The 22,426-nt window shown below is 41.3% G+C and overlaps 1 protein-coding gene across 5 annotated transcripts in view; it reads right to left on the reverse strand.

Annotated features, from left to right (window-relative positions):
• The window catches only part of ZDHHC13 (zinc finger DHHC-type containing 13), a 45,577-nt gene that overhangs the window by 17,372 nt on the left and 5,779 nt on the right, over positions 1-22,426 (reverse strand). For all 5 annotated transcript variants that reach the window (XM_030200724.1, XM_030200725.1, XM_030200728.1 and 2 more), the window contains 10 exons: positions 21,151-21,228; positions 20,402-20,546; positions 19,072-19,136; positions 14,568-14,730; positions 13,134-13,259; positions 12,292-12,425; positions 11,437-11,537; positions 7,116-7,240; positions 2,170-2,232; positions 888-981 (listed from right to left, as the gene is read on the reverse strand). In XM_030200724.1, the coding sequence (XP_030056584.1) occupies positions 888-981; positions 2,170-2,232; positions 7,116-7,240; positions 11,437-11,537; positions 12,292-12,425; positions 13,134-13,259; positions 14,568-14,730; positions 19,072-19,136; positions 20,402-20,546; positions 21,151-21,228 (1,094 nt within the window). The remainder of the gene's footprint in view (positions 1-887; positions 982-2,169; positions 2,233-7,115; positions 7,241-11,436; positions 11,538-12,291; positions 12,426-13,133; positions 13,260-14,567; positions 14,731-19,071; positions 19,137-20,401; positions 20,547-21,150; positions 21,229-22,426) is intronic.

Consider the following 22,426-nt stretch of genomic DNA (forward strand, 5'->3'; position numbering starts at 1 on the left):
CTCCTCGAACGATTCTCCAAATCATCAATCTTATCCTCCAGCAGCTGAAGTTTGAATTTAACACTTAAATTTGACTTGGTGAGCTGCTGAACCCGATCCTCCAGATCAGATACAAGCTGGCAGCATGCTGAGAACTCCCCTCGCATCACTTCTAATTTGTCATCCACACTGTCTAGTTTGTCTGCAAATTGCTTGCAAATTTTTCCCCAGCAAGGCGTCCATGGCTTGTTTCACCTCCGATACGATCTCCGCCACCCATGCGGCGCTAACGCTGGAGGACCCAACGTCCCCGCCGGCCGCCATCTTGGTGTCACTTTTTTGCGTTTTGTCCTTCTCTCGGCGCAGTGATTTAGCTGCCATTGCCTTCCTCAACCATTCACTCTCACTCAGATCTTGACTCCTGGGATCCTTAACCTCCCGCACACTTATCGGGATTCAGCAAAAACAACTTTTAGAGGTCAGTTTGGAGGGTGAGTCCCGGGAGCTCTTTCCACCAACACCTGCTCTTTCAGCAAGGCATCACATGACCCTTTCTTTTCTTTTTAATAAAATTTATTTTATACCTTCACTGGTGAACGAGTCAAAGCAGTTTACAATAAAACCCCAAAATTAAAAAATGTAAGACAGGAACTCCAAAACATTACAGGACACACACAAAAAGTGACCAGGTTTCAACTGTGAGCAGTAGACTCAGTGATCTAAGAGCCAAAGGCCAGCAAAAAAAATAGGTTTTTAATATGGTTTTGAACTTCTTTGGGAATGTTATTTTGCGCAGGTAAACAGGAAGGGGCGATAAACTACACTACGACACTATAAAAACTTTGATTCTGAATGAAGCTCTGCTCTCATAATAAATGTGCTTCTCAAATTCTGCAGGCACAACTCACCTATACAATGACCAGTCCATACACAATGTTGATCAAATTTAGCAACACAGGAGTTGCAGATCAGACAGTGATTGGAACGCAGAGGCTTTTTCACCTATAACAGCGCAAAAAAAGAACAGATTATGATGTAAACAGTAAGGCACTACTTGGCAGTTTCCACATTTATTTCTTGAACTTTCATATTTTCTAAAAGTAGGCTGAATTTGTTCCCATAAAAAGTAAAGCGTGGTGCAGCACCATGGACAGCAGTTTATCTGCACTTCTTCAGGGATTATTCCCACCTACACAACCCTCTCTAAGCTATAAAATTCCTTTTTTACTTTGTAATTAATAATCATACTTCACACAAATTCATAACCTTCCACAAAAGATATAGCTGAAGAGATCAGAGTCTAACTGGATACAAGAGAGAAAAGTAGACCATGGTGACTTTTTATGTTTTTCATGATTTGGTGTCAGATACCGGGATTCTGCACCAATAAGCAAACACTCACTGAAATCTGTCTTTACTGGGTCAGTGGCCTTTACACACAGCTGTTCTCTATCTTCAATTCCAATCAAGATGCATCCTGAAGATGCAGGACTAGGCCTTTAGGAATCAGACAATCTCCAGGCTGACATCTGCTTTAATCTCATCATGTTGACTCTATTCAGTTTTTTGTTATCTGATAATGTTAACCAATTCTCAGATGGTGATAGCTTTAGATAGTCCTGAGCTTCGTGCTGCAATTACTATATGCTGGGGAACTTAGAGTTAGAGACCAGGAACAAGACAACCCTCTGCCTAACCCAGTGGTTCCCAAGGAAGCACCACAGCCAGTCAGGTTTTCAGGATACCCACAATGAATATTCATGAGAGAAATTTTGCATGCACTGCCTCCACTGCTTGCAAATCAATCTTATGAATATTCATTGTGGATATCCTGAAAACCTGACTGGCTGGGGTGTCTCCAAGACCAGGTTTGGGAACCACTGGCCTAACTCCATAAAGGAATGCAGCTTTAATCTGGCAGCGAGTAAAGTTGCTGTTTTCCATTTCACTTTTGTTTTAGGTAATAAGTAGAAATAAAACAAAACACAGAAAAGAAAATAAGGTGATAACTTTTTTATTGGACTAAATACATTTTTTGTTTAGCTTTCAAAGGCAACCCTTCTTCAGTTTCTTATCTGAAGGGTTACCTTTGAAAGCTAATATAAAAATACATTAAGTTAGTCCAACAAAAAAGGTATCTTATTTTCTTTTCTCTGTTTTGTTTCAAGAAGAACAAAAGGAGTCACTTACAAGACAGGATGTGCAGAACATTCTGTAGTCTAAGCTGCCAGCTTCAGCAAGAGCAATAATAGTCTGAAAGGCAAGGAAAGATTGCTTTGAAACAACAGCTCACGCTGGCATAACATGTCCTGCAGTCTGAATTAAGCATGTTATCACTGGGTGTGCTTCAATGCACCTTTCTTTCTGCTGTAAGGTGCAAGAGCATAAAGCCCGTTTCTGTAACCTACTTCAGAGATAAACCTTATGATGTTTCTAAGTCTATCAAACATATAAACGGGCAAGTGACCGACTCACCTGCAAATGCGCAGTAGAGACTTCCCTCTCTGTCCCGCCCTTGCGTAAAGACGTGATGACGTCAGAGGGCGGAACAGAGAGGGAAACGGAGTCGGAGTCACTGTCGGACGCTGCTGCCAGGAAACGAACATCGCGCGCGCCAACCTCCACCCTCCCCCCCATCCCCGCCACCACTCCCGCCCTCCTCCGTATCGGGCCCCCTGCACTGACCTGACAGCGCCTCTCACCTCCAGGTGGAAGCGCTGCAGGCAGCAGCAGAGCGATCTGCTGCTGCCTGCAGCGCTTTCACACGGAGGTGAGAGGCGCTGTCAGGTCAGTGCAGGGGCCCGGCACGGAGGGGGGAGGGAGAGGTGGCGAGGAGGGTAGCTGGAAATCTCGCTCGTTTTAACGGGCTTAATGGCTAGTTATTTATATTCTGCCTTTACCCTTTTTCCTATTCCAGTCACCCTCTTGGTCTTAGAGAAATCTGTAGTCTTAATAGGCTGTGAAACATTCTAGGAGGTCCAATCCAAAAAACGGGATTGAAACTTTCACAGATCTTTTCTTCAACTGGAGGGATCTGCGTGGCTTTAAGTGCTCATGTGGTAACACATGAAACTGGCAAATGAAATAATGATGCATTTATAAACTCTTTCATGCAAAACTGGGATAAGCCCTGGCACAAGATCAATGTGGAGTTAGAGGAGTAGCCTAGGAGTTGATTTTATATAGTGTTCCATAAGCTGGGCACTAAGTGTGAATTCTGTAACGGGATCCAGGTGCCTAGATTCTGTTATAGTATAACAGCATGAGTTGGTATTTATGTGCCAACATTTCAGCATACCCATAGGATGACTTCTCTACAAGGAAAGGCTAAAGTGGCTAGGACTCTTCAGCTTGGAGAGTGGAATGGGTAGACGTGAATCGCTTGTTTATTATTTCCAAAAATACAAGGACTAAGGAGAACGCAATGAAGCTACTAATTAGTACATTTAAAACAAATCATAGAAAATATTTTTTCACTCAATGTGTAATTAAATTCTGGAATTTGTTGCCAGAGAATGTGGTAAAAGCAGTTAGCTTAGCAGGGTTTTAAAAGAGTTTGAATAATTTCCTAAAAGTCCATAAGCCATTATTAAGATGGACTTGGGAAAATCCACTGCTTAGTTCTAGGATAAGCAGCATAAAATCTGTTTCACTGTTTTGGGATCTTGACAGGTACTTGTGACCTGGATATTGGGTTGATGGACCTTTAGTCAGTCCCAGTATGATAACGCTTATGTTCTTATTCCTTGTCTATGGTAGCTGTAAATGTGGCACTTAAGAACATAAGTGGTGGAGTGGAGAAGTGATCTAGTGGTTAGAGCACCAGTCTTGACATCCAGACGTGGCCATTTCAAATCTCACAGCTGCTCCTTGTGATCTTGGGCAAGTCACTTAACCCTCCACTGCCTCAGGTAGAAATTAGATTGTGAGCCCTTCAGGGACAGAAAAATACCCAGTATACCTGAATGTAACTCAACTTGAGCTACTACTTGAAAAGAAGTGAGCAAAATCTAAATAAATAAATTACACTAGTCTATTATGAGAGATGCTCATGACCACCACCTTGTATTTGTACACTGAAATTACTGAAGATCACTCGGCACCCAACCAGCACTTACACATGACTCTGTAACATCCATATACACAAGTGCTAGTGTTCTATGATCTGGGCACAGAAATGCTGCATATGTCTAAGTGCTCACTTTATAAAATGGTGGTTAGAGCACTGGGCTGACCCATCAGGGAAGCTAGATTCAAATCCCATGGCTCCTCCTTGTGACCTTAGCCAAGTCACTTAACCCTCCATTGCCTCAGGTACAAACTTAGGAGTCCTTTTACCAAGCTGCGGGAAAAAAGGGCCATGTGCTAGCAGCAAGGGCCGTTTTTCCCGCAGCCGGTAAAAGCCAAAAAAAAAAAAAAAAAGGCCACGTGGTGAGATAACTCATACCACATGGCAGGGCGCCCTTACTGCCACCCATTAAGGTGGCAATAAGGACTCCCGTGCCATTTACGGGAGTTTTCTTCCCCCCCCCCCCCCCCCCCCAGAAATGGCACGCGCTTGGGGTGGGAGCACCGCCAGCCCCACAGATTGTTGGCTCTCTGGGGACAGAGAGATATCTACTGAACTTGAAGTACAAGGCTTGCTGCAGGTTATGGGTTGCCCCAGAGGGGTTGGGGGCCTCAAGAGAGAGAGAGAGAGAGAGAGAGAGAGAGAGAGAGCGAGCGAGCGAGCACCCTAGACAATGTCAATCAGACATAAGATTGTTAATGCCCAAGTCCCTCACTGAGAAAATTGGGTCTAGAGATAGGGCAGAGGAGGACTGTTAAGGTATGAGTTATTTAGATTAAAACTGCCAATAAGATTTTTCTGTATTTGTTTTTCAGATTTTGATACCATAATTTAAAATAATAATAAAATACAGTATTGTTTGTAGGTTATTTGGGTCCTTCAGGAGAAGAGCAAGATAAAAATACAAAATGGAAAATGGAGCTTCATCCCTCTAAATTCAAAGTTTTTCCGCCAAGGAGCTAACACTTTGAGACCCTGCTGATGGAAGGAGTGCGGGGAACAATATATACTAGGGATGCACATTCGATTCATTAAAAACCTGCAGTGCATGCTAAAACAGTTTAACGCACATTAAGGGCCCTGTTTACTAGGTGTGATTGCGTTTTTAGCATGTGCTAAAAATTAGTGCACGCTAATTCTAAAGACACCCATAGGAATATATGGGTTTAGTAAACAGGGCCCTAAGTCAATCAGCAGCATTAAAAAATTAAATAAGTACATAAGTACATAAGTACATAAGTAGTGCCATACTGGGAAAGACCAAAGGTCCATCTAGCCCAGCATCCTGTCACCGACAGTGGCCAATCCAGGTCAAGGGCACCTGGCACGCTCCCCAAACGTAAAAACATTCCAGACAAGTTATACCTAAAAATGAGGAATTTTTCCAGTCCATTTAATAGCGGTCTATGGACTTGTCCTTTAGGAATCTATCTAACCCCTTTTTAAACTCCGTCAAGCTAACCGCCCGTACCACGTTCTCCGGCAATGAATTCCAGAGTCTAATTACACGTTGGGTGAAGAAAAATTTTCTCCGATTCGTTTTAAATTTACCACACTGTAGCTTCAACTCATGCCCTCTAGTCCTAGTATTTTTGGATAGCGTGAACAGTCGCTTCACATCCACCCGATCCATTCCACTCATTATTTTATACACTTCTATCATATCTCCCCTCAGCCGTCTCTTCTCCAAGCTGAAAAGCCCTAGCCTTCTCAGCCTCTCTTCATAGGAAAGTCGTCCCATCCCCACTATCATTTTCGTCGCCCTTCGCTGTACCTTTTCCAATTCTACTATATCTTTTTTGAGATACGGAGACCAGTACTGAACACAATACTCCAGGTGCGGTCGCACCATGGAGCGATACAACGGCATTATAACATCCGCACACCTGGACTCCATACCCTTCTTAATAACACCCAACATTCTATTCGCTTTCCTAGCCGCAGCAGCACACTGAGCAGAAGGTTTCAGCGTATCATCGACGACGACACCCAGATCCCTTTCTTGATCCGTAACTCCTAACGCGGAACCTTTCAAGACGTAGCTATAATTCGGGTTCCTCTTACCCACATGCATCACTTTGCACTTGTCAACATTGAACTTCATCTGCCACTTGCACGCCCATTCTCCCAGTCTCGCAAGGTCCTCCTGTAATCGTTCACATTCCTCCTGCGACTTGACGACCCTGAATAATTTTGTGTCATCGGCGAATTTAATTACCTCACTAGTTATTCCCATCTCTAGGTCATTTATAAATACATTAAAAAGCAACGGACCCAGCACAGACCCCTGCGGGACCCCACTAACTACCCTCCTCCACTGAGAATACTGGCCACGCAATCCTACTCTCTGCTTCCTATCTTTCAACCAGTTTTTAATCCATAATACCCTACCTCCGATTCCATGACTCTGCAATTTCTTCAGGAGTCTTTCGTGCGGCACTTTGTCAAACGCCTTCTGAAAATCCAGATATACAATATCAACCGGCTCCCCATTGTCCACATGTTTGCTTACCCCCTCAAAAAAATGCATTAGATTGGTGAGGCAAGACTTCCCTTCACTAAATCCGTGCTGACTTTGTCTCATCAGTCCATGTTTTTGTATATGCTCTGCAATTTTATTCTTAATAATAGCCTCCACCATCTTGCCCGGCACCGACGTCAGACTCACCGGTCTATAATTTCCCGGATCTCCTCTGGAACCTTTCTTAAAAATCGGAGTAACATTGGCTACCCTCCAGTCTTCCGGTATTACACTCGATTTTAGGGACAGATTGCATATTTCTAACAGTAGCTCCGCAAGTTCATTTTTTAGTTCTATTAATATTTTTTAGTTCTATTAATATTTTTAAAAATGTGTGTTGTGTGAAATCAACCAAAAAAATGTCCAAGCCAAAAACATTTGCCCTGTGAACTAACACATTTTGAGTCAGATTTACAAAGCCCTTCTCTCTGGCAATAAGCTTTTACCATTTTGTATCTGCGGGAAAAAATGTTTGGTTCATCTGACCCTAAAGGCCACACCACATTCACCAGGTACATCCAAGGTCACCAGAATCAAAGGTGTTACCTGCTTCCTCTCTTCTTCAGAAGTTTTAATGTATCCCGGATCTGTTCGCCAGGTTTGGTAGAAATTGTAGATAAGACCTACAGTGCTGAGGATCAAAGGAACCTGAAACACCAAGGCTCCCAGATGTGATCAATCAGGTTAAGGAAAGCTGTTTTTAAAATAAACCATACTAGAGAAAGGAAAAAAGGTTTAGTAAAATTTGGGCCCATTGTCTTTACACCACACAGGGATTTACCTGTAGCGTTACAAATACATATCCACAGGGCTGGTGCAAGATTATTGGGTACCCTATAATTAGAATATTTATTTATAAACCGCCTTTATCCAAGGCAGAAATACAAAAAACCCCCCACATACTTAATAAAAAGCACAAACAAGGTCAAATTCAAACAGTTCTTAAGCTTTTTTGGTTCCTGCATCCCTTTAACTGATCAATAAAACCCTCACACCCTCTTTCTAAACCATGTGTCCACTAGTGACTACTGTCAGTTACATGTCGCTGTTAGCCACTAATAGTGCTAATATGGCGCTAAAAGTACAGAACTACAGTTATATTACCAAAGAAGTCACACTTAAAGCTACGATTATGCAACCTGGAGAAGTGTGAAAATGTAGTAAAAAAAAAAAAAAAAAAACCAACCCCCCCCCCCCCCCCACTTAAGTTTCACTGCCATTAGTGAGAGTGCTGTTGCTGCTTACCCTCACCCATTGCTCAAAAGTGTGGTTCAGTTTTCAAAAGTGTAACACGTGTATCATCACATGCATTCAGTCTGTTTCTATTCTGGGCAAATTCCTTTGAAAACTGTCCTAATAATGGCTTTCACGCTGTCTACAAAGTTTCACAAAATTGCCTCAGATTTCAAGACTCTTCTCTGCATTCTGTCTGACTTCTTCCCACACCCCTTGGGGGTGTGGGCACCACTGGTTAAGAAATCCTGCTCTAGGTGAACTGTCAACCTTCCCCCTCCCCACTTAACTTTCAGGCCCCTAGCCTGTCCACACATTGCACCCCCCCCCCTCCCCAATCATCCAACTCTCTTTCACTTTCCCTTTCAGCTTTGTACTTTGGATGCAAAGAAAAGCTGTATCTCGGAGACCTACAAGACAAGGGAGCAAGCTGGCATTTGTGGTGGAAGCCTGTCACAAGCCACACCTAAGGGAAGCCCTTAGTCATCAGGCCCTGGAGGGTTTTCCATTGAAAGGTTGGACAATCCGAAGTAGGACCACCCTCAGCTGACATCATCCTCCAGCACTCTATGTACTTTTAAGGTCAGTTTTGCTGCTTTGGGTAGCCACAGGTATGTGCATGCCCAGAGTGGAATGCCCCTTTGGTGTCCCTGAGGATTATCAAAGAGCAGATGATTCTATTTGATGGAAGAACAACAAATTGCCTGTCAGTCTCTAATACAGGTGTAATAAGGGAGTGGGACTCAGGCAAACAATGAAAAGCAGTTGCAGATGTCTTCTCAGGCTTCAGGGACCTCCATGAATTCCATAACTGGAACTTCTCCTCCTCCACCTGAGTGTAAAAAGTTCAGAATCCCCTGACTCGGAAGTTTTGTTTTCCCATATTATGACCTTTAAATTCGTCCCTCTCAGTCTACTCCTCAAGACTCTCCACCCACTTGAGTTCCTCTTCCTAGGATTACCCTAATGGTAGGAGAAGGGGGAAGTCATGGTGAGCAAGTCCACTTTTCGGGTGCAGAGTGCTTCTCTGAATGATATTTGGAGGTGTCTCTCTCAGAGAGAATCTCTGGTTAACGATTTATTTCTTGTTTGGTAATATTTTCTAAGGAACAGGTGGCAAAGCTGGAGGGAATTGATATAAAACTGGATAATTTTGGAACTTCTCTCTGCAAAGTTAAGACTCTGCTCGGGACTTTGTAATCTACTAGTGTTGCCATATTAAAAAATAGCCTTATAATGCATAGTCAATTAGAGATGATTGAGAATAGATTTAGAATAGTTTTTGAATTTTCCTAAATCCAGGACTGCTTTCAGCATTTCAGCTTTTGAAAAATGTAATGTCTTGAGATCTTGCATCTGCCTTTTGAAGATAATGCTCTCAGTAAACTTTTAGAGTGTCTCTCTTGCTTGCTCCTCTGTGGATGAGATATGGAAGGGCTCCAAGGAGATTGCATTACTCAACAGTCTTGATCTGACTGCATTTTTTGAATCATCTGTTGTATGCCATCTACCCTCAAGCTACCCTTTTGGTTAATTTTTCCAAAGAATAAGATAATGTATTGGTTTTAAAAAGTATATTATTTTTCTACAGAAAAGAAAGATGTTTTGTGACTCTCTGATGTCTCCAGGGAAACCGAGCAAAGGAATTTTATCCAGCATCGGCCTAAGGTGTCAGACCTGGGGGCATCTTTCTTCTTGTAGGTTCCTTGTTAAGTATTTGATTTTCTTTAAGGGGTACAGGCACAACTCTGTCTCCTCTCCCATCTTGAAAATTTCTTGTTGGCTAAATCTTAAGCTCGGAAGGGGATGATGGCATCTACTGTAGCTTTAGTCCAGATTCAAATGTAACATCGGTTGGATGACAGATTCAGGGGGGGGGGGGGGGTCCTTTTCCTGCAAATTTAGGGGCCCTTTTACTAAGCCGCATAAGCGCCTATGCATGCCAAATTTGAGTTACCGCCCAGTTACCGCGTGGCCCTTGCAGTGATTTCAATTTTGGCGCACGTCCACTACACGTGTCTGAAAAATACTTTTTTATTTCCTGGCGAACACATTTGACACACGTAGGTCATTACCGCCCAGATTCTTTACCACTAGGTCAATGGCTGGTGGTAAGGTCTGAGACCCAAAATGGACGCACAGCAATTTTGATTTTGCTGCACATTCATTATCAGCAAAAAAAAAAAAGAAAAAGAGGCCATTTTTACAGGCACACTAAAAAATGGATCAGCGTGCACCCAAACCTGCGTCTACACTACCGCAAACCATTTTTCAGCACGCTTTTGTAAAAGCACCTCTTCGTTCTTTATTTGTGATATTTTATGTGAATTTCTCCTTGGCTTCTCCTCTTGATGTGGTGTAAGATCTTGTTATACTATTTTCCTTCCCTTTGGTATTTGCTTTTAGTCTTACCTAGTTGGTTTTGAATTTACTTGTGCCTTTTCTGGTAAATAATATGTGAAATAAGAGGCATAAAACAGGAGAAGCAGCATGGGAAAATATCCACAACACAGCACAAGCCAGGACCAGAAGGATCCCAGCAGCAAGGAATGGAAAAGATACAGAGAGGAGAGATGTGGTCACAGCATAATTAATCTTCCTGCATTATAATGAAACCTACACTCAGAACCAATGGCTAATTAGATGTAATCAGGTACTCGGACACACTCTGCATGCTATGGTCCTTTCCAATGTTCCCTTGGGAATGTCAACTGCTTCTTCATCCCGTCTACTCTGTACGGAGCATCTGTCCACAGAGATTAGACAGCTTCTGTACCCAAACGGGGCACTGACTAAATGTTCCAGGATGCACTCCTCCCACTTGATGTCAAGCCCCTTTGGAACAATGGAAACTTGAGCCTTCATAGTAATTTCTGTACTAAGTTTTTTCTCCAAAGACACAAAATGGGAAAACCTGTATTTATCAGGCCCAAAATCTGCTATAACAGATCCTTTACAAATGAAAACGTATGATGGTTTCCAGCTCATGTGCCAGCTGTCCTTTGGTTCTGCTGAAGCTTGCTTGGCTCATTTATTTTTATATCTCAGCCCATGAGATAAATCTCGCCACAGTGAAAGAAAAGAACATATTTTGCATTTTGATACCACTAAGCAGGACTTCCATTTTCGAGTCCATTGCTGATCCCAACCTTTGCATATTAATGGAAATGAAGGATGCCTAATCCATGCGGTTTCCTGCAAACTGATAACAAAAAGATTCAAGAGATGTTTTCAGCTAATTCACTTATTTTGATTTTGTCCAAGAAACTTGAGTAGCAAGGCAAAATCAGCCAGATTTCAGTTAAAATGAGACTCTGTTGTACTACTGCAACGTCCTCATGAAAAAGTGATTTAGAACTAACCGAACAGGATGGAAAGAATACACAGTCTTAACGTAAACCCTTTTGTGTACAATACCCTATACACTGTTTCACTCCCCCTGGAACCACCAATATCGCCCTTAAACAGAATAGATTTTTTGGTAGCAATGGTGAAATCAGACCAATTCAACAGGAAAAATGTAAACTTCAGCAAGAATCCCTGTGAAAAGCTCCCATCATTCATTCCCCAGTAGAAAGTAAAAAAGACTTATCTGTGCTACAAACTAGCCGCTGGATTCATGTATAAAGGATATCTGGTAACAACCAGACAAACCAGGTTATGAATGCCCAGAACACCGAACTGATAAAAAACACTGTCGGGACACATCTTTGACCTTTCTGGCTTACAAAATATCTGAAAGAAAAAGAAAATAAAACCCAAATGTTTCTCATTAATGATATTCTACAAAGTTCCGTTGAATGTACATTGTTCAGAAAATGAAATAAAGAAAAAGTATTTATGAGTATCACTTAACCCACTGCTAATTTTCAGGGAGAAGAGGCTCCTACGCAGAAGTCCCGCTCAGTGGGTCATCGCCAGATTTTTAGCAGCATTTACCCAGACAGTGCCACTGAACATCTTCTCAGCACAATCCAGGACGTGGCGGAGACAGAAGTATAACTATCCAAGCAATTTAGGTCATCACAACAGCTGTCCTAATCTGCCTGGCTATTCATTTAGGTACGACTGGATATTCAGCTTTGACAGCTGCTGAGACCAATCAATGCCAGTATTTGGGTATAGCCCAGCACTGAAAATCTGGGTATATCGCATCATACCTTACGCCATGAGTTTTTCTTGTTGAGCAGACTAGATGGATCATACCAGGTCTTTATCTGCCGTCAACTACTATGCTACTATGTAGAGAAACCTGTGGCGGCCAGTGTTTAAAAAATCACTATCCACTGCAGGTTTATTATTACCCCCAAAGTAATAGAGTGTCACTGTGATAAGGCAGACTGCACAGAGATTTGAATGCAAGTGTGTACAATGACATTAAAAGCAGTGCACACAAGTGATACCATATTTTAATTCATAATCTAGAAAAGACATGCAAAAGGAAGGTACAAGTCAGTTTAAAATGCAGACTTTATGGCAATATACCTACCTTATGAAAAACTGGATTCCTAAAATCATTATGGCTAGCAGACTTCCTTTTAAAAGCCAGGAATCTGAATTCATATCTGCAATGTATCCCACGGCCCACATCACGACAGTGGACACAAGCAGTAGCAGCGGCAGCTGTTAAAGATAACACTGTTTATTAAAAGAGACCATATGATATAGTGTAACTAACCACTAAATAGAGGCGAACAAGAAAGAAATCAAGCTGGACTCGTGCTGTGATCTTTCCCAAAAAACATGTAGCAATATCCTCAAATGGATAGAGCTTTCAAAATCTTGTGGGGTTTCTTTGGGCTTAGGAATAAATCAAAGAGCTGGTGGAAGGCTTCAGCCCTGCTCTCTCTCTCTTACCAGTTTTTTTAATTAGAGGGATCATCTTAAAACTTGAATCCGTTTTATCAGAAAGATATACATAACAGTTAGAGATTGGAATGTCAAATCATTAATATAACTTTGAACACTTCCCAGCTCTGGCCTTTTTCTTCATTTAAAGTTCCATAGAATGCAGCTAGTAACAAATACTAAATGTATATGCAAATACATATGAATACAGTACATAAATGCAAATTGCTGTAATACCTTAATAGTACATCTCTGGGAAGAATTTGGCCAGTGATTTCAGTGTCTGATCTGTCTGAGTTCCCAAAAGGCAGTGACATTATAACCAATTCACAGAGGGGAAATACGGCAACCTGCCGGGGAGGGGGATTTAAACTCATATCAGGAGAATTCCTGATCAATTCCAGCCACACTGCCTTATGTTCTTTTCATTCTACAATTCAAGATATCCATACCCTGAACCCGCCTGAAACTGCTTCAAAATACCTCATATTTCTCTAATGATTTCAGCAACCTGAAGCTTCTACTATGTTTCAATTTTTCTTCCTCCCTCAGCATATGAATAATTAGACGGTTCCGTGTTTGAAGACCAAGGTTGAGAGGTGTCTCCCCCTAAGCAAGAAAACAGTTACATGCAGTTTTTTTTAGACAGGTGCACATTTTTAATGGTTATTCTGGCAGCACAGAGACAGGAAGTCTCAGCAGTTACACTAGTGAAGGCAGGAGACTGCAATATACCAAGCACAAGGATGTGTAGGGCTGAGGAGTGGCCTAGTGGTTAGGGTGGTGGACTCTGGTCCTGGGGAACTGAGTTTGATTCCCACTTCAGGCACAGGCAGCTCCTTGTGACTCTGGGCAAGTCACTTAACCCTCCACTGCCCCAGGTACAAATAAGTACCTGTATATGTAAGCCGCATTGAGCCTGCCATGAGTGGGAAAGTGCGGGGTACAAATGTAACTAAAAATAAAAAATAAATAAATAAAACCATTGCAAAAAGGTAGGGTCTCGCTGCACCAGGCTCAGTGTCACTTAAGTGTTTTTCTAAACCCACTGTGGGGACCCCACAGCCAGTCAAGGTTTCAGGATATCCACAATACCACTAACTGTATACATTTTCATGCATAAGTCATAGAATAGTGTTACACGTAACTTAATTGTTAAATTAGCAGCTAATTGGTATAATTGCTGTTAATTTGCAGTTATATGCATAACTGCCCTTAGATGGCATTCTACAAACTGAGTGCATAAAATCTATAGCACACGATTGCAAGGGGATGTGGACCTGGAGGGGCACGGGTAGGTCAGGGACACACCTAACACTTACAGAACACTCTGTTACATGCTGAGTTGACAGCATTTGTATCAGCCATTGAGCCAGTGTAAGGGCTCACACTTAAATCAGGCGCATAACTGCGAACTTACACAAGTATTCTAGAATGGCGATTATGTGTATAATTTCCAATATAGAATTCATGCTTAGTTAGCATGCTTCATCTCGGTGCCTAACTAACTTTAGGTGACCTGTAAGAAATTACCCCCAATAAGTAAACAGAAGGCAAATCTGCATGTATCGGAGACCCAGCTTATGCAAATCTCTCTCAGTATTTAAAAAATGTGAATATAGGGAAGGGAAAGGGAAATGGGACTTGATATACTGCCTGAGGTTTTTGCAACTACATTCAAAGCGGTTTACATATATTCAGGTACTTATTTTGTACCAGGGGCAATGGAGGGTTAAGTGATTTGCCCAGAGTCACAAGGAGCTGCAGTGGGAATTGAACTCAGTTCCCCAGGATCAAAGTCCACTGCACTAACCACTAGGCTACTCCTCCACAATCCAAAAGTCAAACTATATATTGACTGCAGTTTTATTGGCGACATTTCATGTTGTACCATAACCACTGAAGTCCTGCTTTTACCTTGACATTCTGAACATCACAGTTAGCCCCAGCACCCAACAACAGGTCAACAGCATTAACATTTCCTGATAAGATGGCCCAGTGCAAAGCTGTGTTCTTCTGCAGTTTGTCAACAGCATTCAGAGAAGGATTGAATTTCAGAAGAAACCCGGTAGGCTCTGGTCTAGACAAAAGACAGAGAAAGCCAAGTCTAAGATATGAATCCAGCACCTCGTTCAACAAGGCTGTATAATCTGTGAATTTCCTGCATGTGTTGAGTTTACTTAATATAAAAACTATAGCATGGTTTAGCAACACTAACCATATCTTGTTTTTCATTTCTCATGGGCAGTTATCCATTTCCCATCTACCACATTAAACGCACAGGAAGCCCAAGTTTACATAGAAGGCGGAGGTGGAATTGAGACATTGAGTTGGGATGTGCCCAGTTCAGCAGCATTTTAGAAAAGACTCTGCCAATGTGTATTTACTGCATGTGCAGCAGGAGCAGCCATATTACAAATAAACACATTGAAACGATGAACCACTATACAAACCTGCACTTGCTAGCCACTATTCTAATTTGGTTTCATTCTGAGGTGGAAACAACAATGGGGACTAAAGAGAATGACTCCCTTTAAATTCCTTATGTAAAGCCCTAGCCGAAACAAGCACTTCTTAAAAGATGCGTGCTGATGTAAATGTGTGCTGTGCTAGTGTAAAACCTGATAGGGCAATTAATTTCCATAAACATATATTCTGTGTGTAAAACAGAGAATACATATAAACTTTTATCCTGGCAAAGTCTCACCCAAACCACACTCCCTTGAAATATATGCATGGCTTGGTCATCCACATGTAAAGAGCAGCTTTCTGAAAACGCCTTCTACTCCTACAAGAGAGAGGCTTTCTAAAATGGCCCTTTATCCCACTAAGAGAGCAGCTTTCTAAAACAGCCCTTTACCCCTGTTATTGAGCGGCTTTCTAAAATGGTCCTTTGCCTCTGTAAAACAGTGGCTTGCTAAAACAGCCCTTTACTCCTTGTAAGAGAGCGGCTTTCTAAAATGGCCCTTTACAGCCCTATTAAAGAGTGGCTTTCTGAAAGGGTCCTTTACCCCTGCTAATGAGCGGCTTTCTAAAATGGTCCTTTGCATCTGTAAAACAGTGGCTTTCTAAAATGTCCCTTTACTCCTATAAGACAGCGGCTTTCTAAAATGGCCCTTTACCCCTGTTAAAGAGTGGTTTTCTGAAATGGTCCTTTGCCTCTCTAAAACAGTGGCTTTCTAAAACGGCCCTTTACTCCTTACAAGGACCTTACGACACAGGGCGTCTAAATGGCAGATGACGTTTAATGTGAGCAAGTGCAAAGTGATGCATGTGGAAAAGAGGAACCCGAATTATAGCTACGTAATGCAAGGTTCCACGTTAGAAATCACCGACCAAGAAAGGGATCTCGCGTTGTCGTTGATGATATGTTGAAACCCTCTGCTCAGTGTGCTGGGGCGGCTAAGAAAGCAAATAGAATGTTAGGTATTATTACGAAAGGAATGGAAAACAAAAATGAGGACACTATAATGCCCTTGTATCGCTCCATGGTGCAACCGCACCTTAAATATTGTGTTCAATTCTGGTTGCTGTATCTCAAAAAAGATATAGTGGAATTAGTAAAGGTACAGAGAAGGGCAACGAAAAATGATAAAGAGGATGGGATGACTTCCCTATGAGGCCAGGCTGAAGTGGCTAGGACTCTTCAGCTTGCAGAAAAGGCGGCTGATGGGAGATATGATAGAGGTCTATAAAATAACGAGTTGACACTTTCCAAAAGTATTAGAACTAGAGGGCATGGAGTGAAGCTACAAAGTAGTAAATTTAAAATGAATTGGAGAAAATCTTTCTTCACTCAACACTGGAAAGCGCTGCCAGAGAATGTGGCAAAGGCGGTTAGCTTAGCGGAGTTTTAAAAAGGTTTGGCCGGCTTCCTAAAGGAAAAGTTCATAGACCATTATTAAAATGGAATTGGGGAAAATCCACTGCTTATTTCTGGAATAAGCAGCATAAAATGTATTGTACTTTTTTGTAATCTTGCCAGGTATTTGTGACCTGGATTGGCCACTGTTGGAAACAGGATGCTGGGCTTGATGGACCTTTAGTCTGTCCCAGTATGGCAATACCTATATACTTATGTAGGAGAGCAGCTTTCTGAAATGGCCCTTTACCCCTGTAAAAAAGTGGCTTTCTGAACTGGCCATTTACACACGTATGCTATTTAAATGTGGATGATGATCAAGTATCATCAAATCTAGGAAGACTCATGTCGACTGTACAGACTGATTTTCTCCACGTGTTCTATCTTCTTTCTCCACATGCTCAATCTTCTATTTGGCTCTGGAGGCTGCTCAAAGCACATTTATATTCGCTGTGATTGAGCCAATCCATCTTGCTGCTGTTTTTTTTATGCCTCTTTTACTTTCATCCTTGTCCAGCATAATACTTCTCTCATAGTTCATACATTTCAGGTTCCAATTGTAATTCTGCCTTTATAGCTGTAGATTTTCTTCACCATAATGGCAGCCACAGCAGCCAGAGAGTTACAAAGCTTTGATTGCATACATCATAAAATCTTCTGGTACTTCAAATAATCCTTAGCTCTTCCTCAGTATCTGTTGAATGCCTTCTGACCTAATTGTCCCATCTTCCAGCATCATGACATTCTTTGAAGTTCGATTCCCCATACGTTTTCTTGGTAGTATACAGGAATGCTTTACTATTGTCTTCTTCTGTGTAATTTGTGTTAACCCCATATCACTACTGCCCAATATAGAGGGGGAGGTGCTTGGTTTGGCACCTCTGCTTCAATCCGTCTGCCATGGGAGGCACACAATGAAGCTGCAAAGCAGTACATTTAAAACAAATTGGAGAAAATATTTCTTCACTCAACATGTAATTAAACTCTGTAATTTGTTGCCAGAGAATGTGGTAAAAGCAGTTAGCTTAGCCGGTTTAAAAAAAAGGTTTGGATATCCTAAAAGAAAAGTCCATAAGCCATTATTAAGATGGACTTGGGAAAATTCACTGCTTATTTCTAGGAGAAACAGCATAAAATGCATTATACTGTTTTGGGGATCTTGCCAGGTACTTGTGACCTGGATTGGCCACTGTTGGAAATAGGATACTGGGCTTGATGGACCTTCGGTATGTCCCAGTATGGCAACGCTCATGTTCTTATGATCTTTATCAGGAGTTAAAACTCCCGATTGCATAGCTGCAAGTTTCCCAGATGCACCCCACCCCCCCTTCACAATGATAAAGGACATAACTTGAAAGGCAGATATGCTTTTAAAATAAAGGACTATAACTTCCTTTTAACAATAAATTCCTATCAAAGGGGCCCAGTTAAAAGGCTTCCTTTCCCCTTATCCTGTACCCATAAGAAAATCTTCCATCAAAGCCCATACTGTACCCTTCATTCACATATGATTCCAGAACATTTCAGAAATACTGCAGCAGATCATCTGTGGATATGGGGGGGGGGGGGGGGGGGGGGGAGGGAAAGTCCCCTAGTTTTCCCTCTATCATGAGGACAGCATCCTCATTTATTTTTAAAGTACCTTGTTTCGAGTGAGCCACTCTTTTATTAATTAGATTACATTGGGAATCATTTTCAAAGCATTTAGACTTACAAAGTTCCATAGACTACTATGGAACTTTGTAAGTCTAAGTGCTTTGAAAATATGCCTCATTGGCTCCCCATTAAAGCCAGAATCTCGTTCAAGCTATGTACCTTTATATTCCAGATATTTTGCATGGACTGGCTCCAGATTATATGAACCAATAGAAATATCTTCACATAAAGCCTTCCTTGGAGCCAGGGACCCTCTCATTTTTCATCCACCAAATTTAAAAAATGTGGTATACAAAATCTGTACTTTGTGCTGATTTCACCTATATTGGAACCAAATGTTAGAACTCTCTCCCAAAATCTATTAGATTTCATCCTAACTACTTACAATTCTGAAAATTGCTAATTCATTCCAGAATTCATCACATTAGTTAATGTAACAATAACCAGTTGATAATCTTGTTTCTTTTCTGTATTGCAAATCTATCAATATGTCCACTATTTGTAGTTTATATGCTAATCTGTTACTCTCAGCCACTTCATCATACTACTTCACTATTGTGGAAATTCAAAACTTTGTATTTTTAATCTAAACTGTAAGCCACACTGAACTCAAACTTGTTTTGGGGATAATGTGGGATATAAAATGTCATAAATAAATAAAATAAATACATCTTCCAGTAAGTGCAGGACAGTTTCCTTTTAGGATTTGGAAGGTGGCAGGAACAACTCTTCTGGAACACCAAATTCCAAGCTCCTTCTTTAAACAGAGATTTAAAAAGAACACTTGTAGCCAAGAATCCTCAGAAGCAAATGGACACAAAGACTCTCTGGGTGTAAAGAGAAGCATAATTGTAAGGATGACAGACACAGGGAGCAGCTGTAAGCAAGATGAGCACTACCTACCCAATGATTTGTTTTGCTGACAGCATGAGTGGCGTGATCCCGTTTAAATCCGGCAAGTCTATGCTCTAGGGGAAGAGAGAACTGTTATTATACAAGATTCTCAGAGGAAAACATGTCCTTGCTCTTGTTCCTGTGTGAAGATACTTTGACAGGTTCCTGCTGTATTTCCGGCTGACCTCTCCCCAGCTTCTACTCTATTTCAATAAAAGAAATGAAGTAAGCTTTGTTACTAAAAAGACAGTTTGGTCTCTGCAAATATTTTTTGATGCAAATAGCTTGCCTGGATTAAGAAACAAGTTATCCATTCACTAGGAAAAATGTGTTATGCAAATGAATATGCTAATATGCCCCACCCCATCCTTTGGCAGCCCCCCCCCCCCCCCCCCCCCCGAATGAAAGTCAAACTATGCCCATGCTGGTCACCTTCATTTACAGGATATTAACTTAATTCAATAGACTTCCTGCATGTAAACAGGGATTTAAAGAAAATAAGGCATAGGAGTTTTCAAAAGATAATTAAGATACACAAATTGTACTAGTAACAATTAAATAGTTGGTACAACATGCTGCAGCTAGGATGATAGCGCAATATGGATTAAATATTTTTCTGGTTCTTTGTGCATAACACTGGCTCCCCATTCTTCAATGTGTTAAGTTTAAAACTTTACTTATTTTTTAAGGCTATGACAGATTCCATAAAACACTTCATCCTCTAAAGGAACAGTTAAACTGCTTATCGGCATTTGCATGAGCTCCATCTCTTGCAGACTCTGGCTGCAGGTGTTGTAAAACTGTCCTGTATTAGAGATAGGTTTTTTCGGTGCAGCATCACACTTACAGAATTTCTTGCCTTAGCACTTCACTCAGAATGTGACTTGTGAACATCTACTCTTCGCAGAAGCTTTTTCTGTGATGTTAATTATAAATAATTTGATTTTATACTGGGACCTGATTTAGCAGTTTATTACTATTTTAAGTAGGTTTGTGTGTTGGATTGTGTTGTTATATTATGTGTGTAGTTGTTTACCACATAGAATGGTTACTGATCAGTTTTATAATATATACAATGATATAAATAAATGTTTTGGAGCAAGGCTCAACAAGCCTGTCTTGGGAACCCCAAAGCCAGTCAGTTTTTCATGATATCCACAATGAGTAAGTATGAGAGAAATCTACATGCACTGGAGACCCGGCATATGCAAATTTCTCTCATGTATATTCATTGCGGCCCGCGGGATAGGTTTAGAAACCTTAGTTTTAGAGGCAATAGAGGCAAAAGATGCTTAATTCCGGGTGAGCAGCATTTTGAAAGCAAGTCTATCTACCATACCTGGCCTGTAGATAAAAAGTAGGCTATGAGAGGCATGTGCTGAAAAAGTACAGCCAGGTGAATACTGCAGTATCCTTCTCCATCAATGAGCGTGGGATCCGCTCCATATGTCAATAACAGGATCACCATCTGTAAGTGTCCTTGCCTAAAAAAGGAAAACAAAATGCAAAACATGTACTGCAGGAACTCAAAGGAAGCATTACATCCTGAAGTATCATCATCTTGCAGGGATGCAGCTCTTGAACCTCTCTCTGCTGCTGTACAGCACTGACATCTGAAGGATATCAGGATGGTAGGAGTCAAGACTGGCAGGTCTTCATTCTTGCTTTGTGCATTTTATGACTCCCGAGTGTTTACCACCACTGTGTATGGTCAGAATTTGCTCTAGATCAGGGTTGTGCAACCTGGGGCCCATCATTTAATTTTATGCAGCCTGCAAGACTATTGGAAGTGTACACAGAAAATATAAACAAGAGTTTTGGCAATGTTAAATACTGTACTTCACAGGTATTTTCAGAATAGCCACTCCAGCAGTTTGTTTCCATGGTTTTTACTTAAATTTTTATTATAGACGGTCTACAGAGTTCTGTGCATTTCCGGTTGTAGCACTCTAGGGATAGTACTGATATTCATGTGGCCCTCTATGTATAAAGGTTGCCCCTCCCCCCACCACCACCACCACCACACTCTAGACAAAGGAAGCTGCAGCTGTCCTCAGAGAATGGTTCATAGTGTACATATTTCCTTACCTGATAGCCCAGTGAAGAGGTGTGGAATTTAAATCTCCGCCCAACTGATCCACAATTGCCCCTTTGGAAATGTAATATCTGGTAATGCAAGCAAAAAAATGAAGACAGACAGCAAGAAGGAACCTGTTTGCTTTTCTAAGAAAACAGATGGTAAAAGCAAATAGATTCTGCATGAAGTAATTGTGCCAACAAGGAAAACATCAAGCTTTTGATGTTACTGTGGAACATAATAATAGGACATATTAATAGGAAGTGCCAGCCTTCTGCGTGACACGTGGGCTACATAACATGACAATGCTTTATGTAAAATGATAGATTGATGAGTGGTTTCTTGAGTGCAAGTTTTTATTTAGGCTATCCTATCTTGATAATGGAGTTCTTATTCTATACCTTTTATCACTATACGTTGTATTTTAAGAATTGTAAACCTCTTTGATCGCTGTATATTAAGCGGGATAACAAGTTTTTGCAAACAAACATTAAAATCTTGGCGCTTCTTTTTCAAATATTACAAGAGTTATGTACAGTTGAATAGAAACATAGAAATATGTAGGCACATAAAGACCACATTGCCTATCCAGTCTGCCCATCCATGCCATCTACTCTCCCTATCACTCCCTTAGAGATCCTATGTACTTGTCCCAAGATCTCTTGAGTTCAGATACTGTTTTTGTCTCCCCCACTTCCACCGGGAAGCCGTTCCACAAATTCACCACCCATTGAAAAGTATTTCCTCAGGTTACTGCTGAGACTATCCCCTTTCACCTTCATCCTATGACCCCTCATTCCAGAACTTCTTTTCAATTGAAAGAGATCCGCCTCCTGTGCATTTATGCGCACAGGGATTTAAATGTCTCTATCCTATCTCCCCCTTCCCGTCTTTCTTATAAAGTATACATATTGAGATCTTTAAGTCTGTCCCCACACGCTTGATGATGAAGACTACTGACCATTTAAGTAGCTGTCCTCTGGACCAACTCCATCCTGTTTATAACTTTTTGAAGGTGCAGTCTCCAGAATTGTACATAATATTCTAAATGAGGTCTCACCAGAGTCTTATACAGGGGCATCGTCACCTCCTTTTTGTAACTGGCCAGTCCTCTCCCTATGCATCCAAGCATCTTTCTAGCTTTTGCCGTCCCCTTTTCTACCTGTTTGGCCACCTTAAGATCATCACATATTATCACATCCGTCCTGCTCCTCTTTTGTGCATAAAAAGTTCTTCACCCCCTAAACTGTACCATTTCGGGGTTTTGAAGTCCAAATGCATAACCCT

The sequence above is a fragment of the Microcaecilia unicolor genome, chromosome 4, assembly GCF_901765095.1.
Source record: "Microcaecilia unicolor chromosome 4, aMicUni1.1, whole genome shotgun sequence".
In the NCBI taxonomy this organism is placed as follows: Eukaryota; Metazoa; Chordata; class Amphibia; order Gymnophiona; family Siphonopidae; genus Microcaecilia; species Microcaecilia unicolor.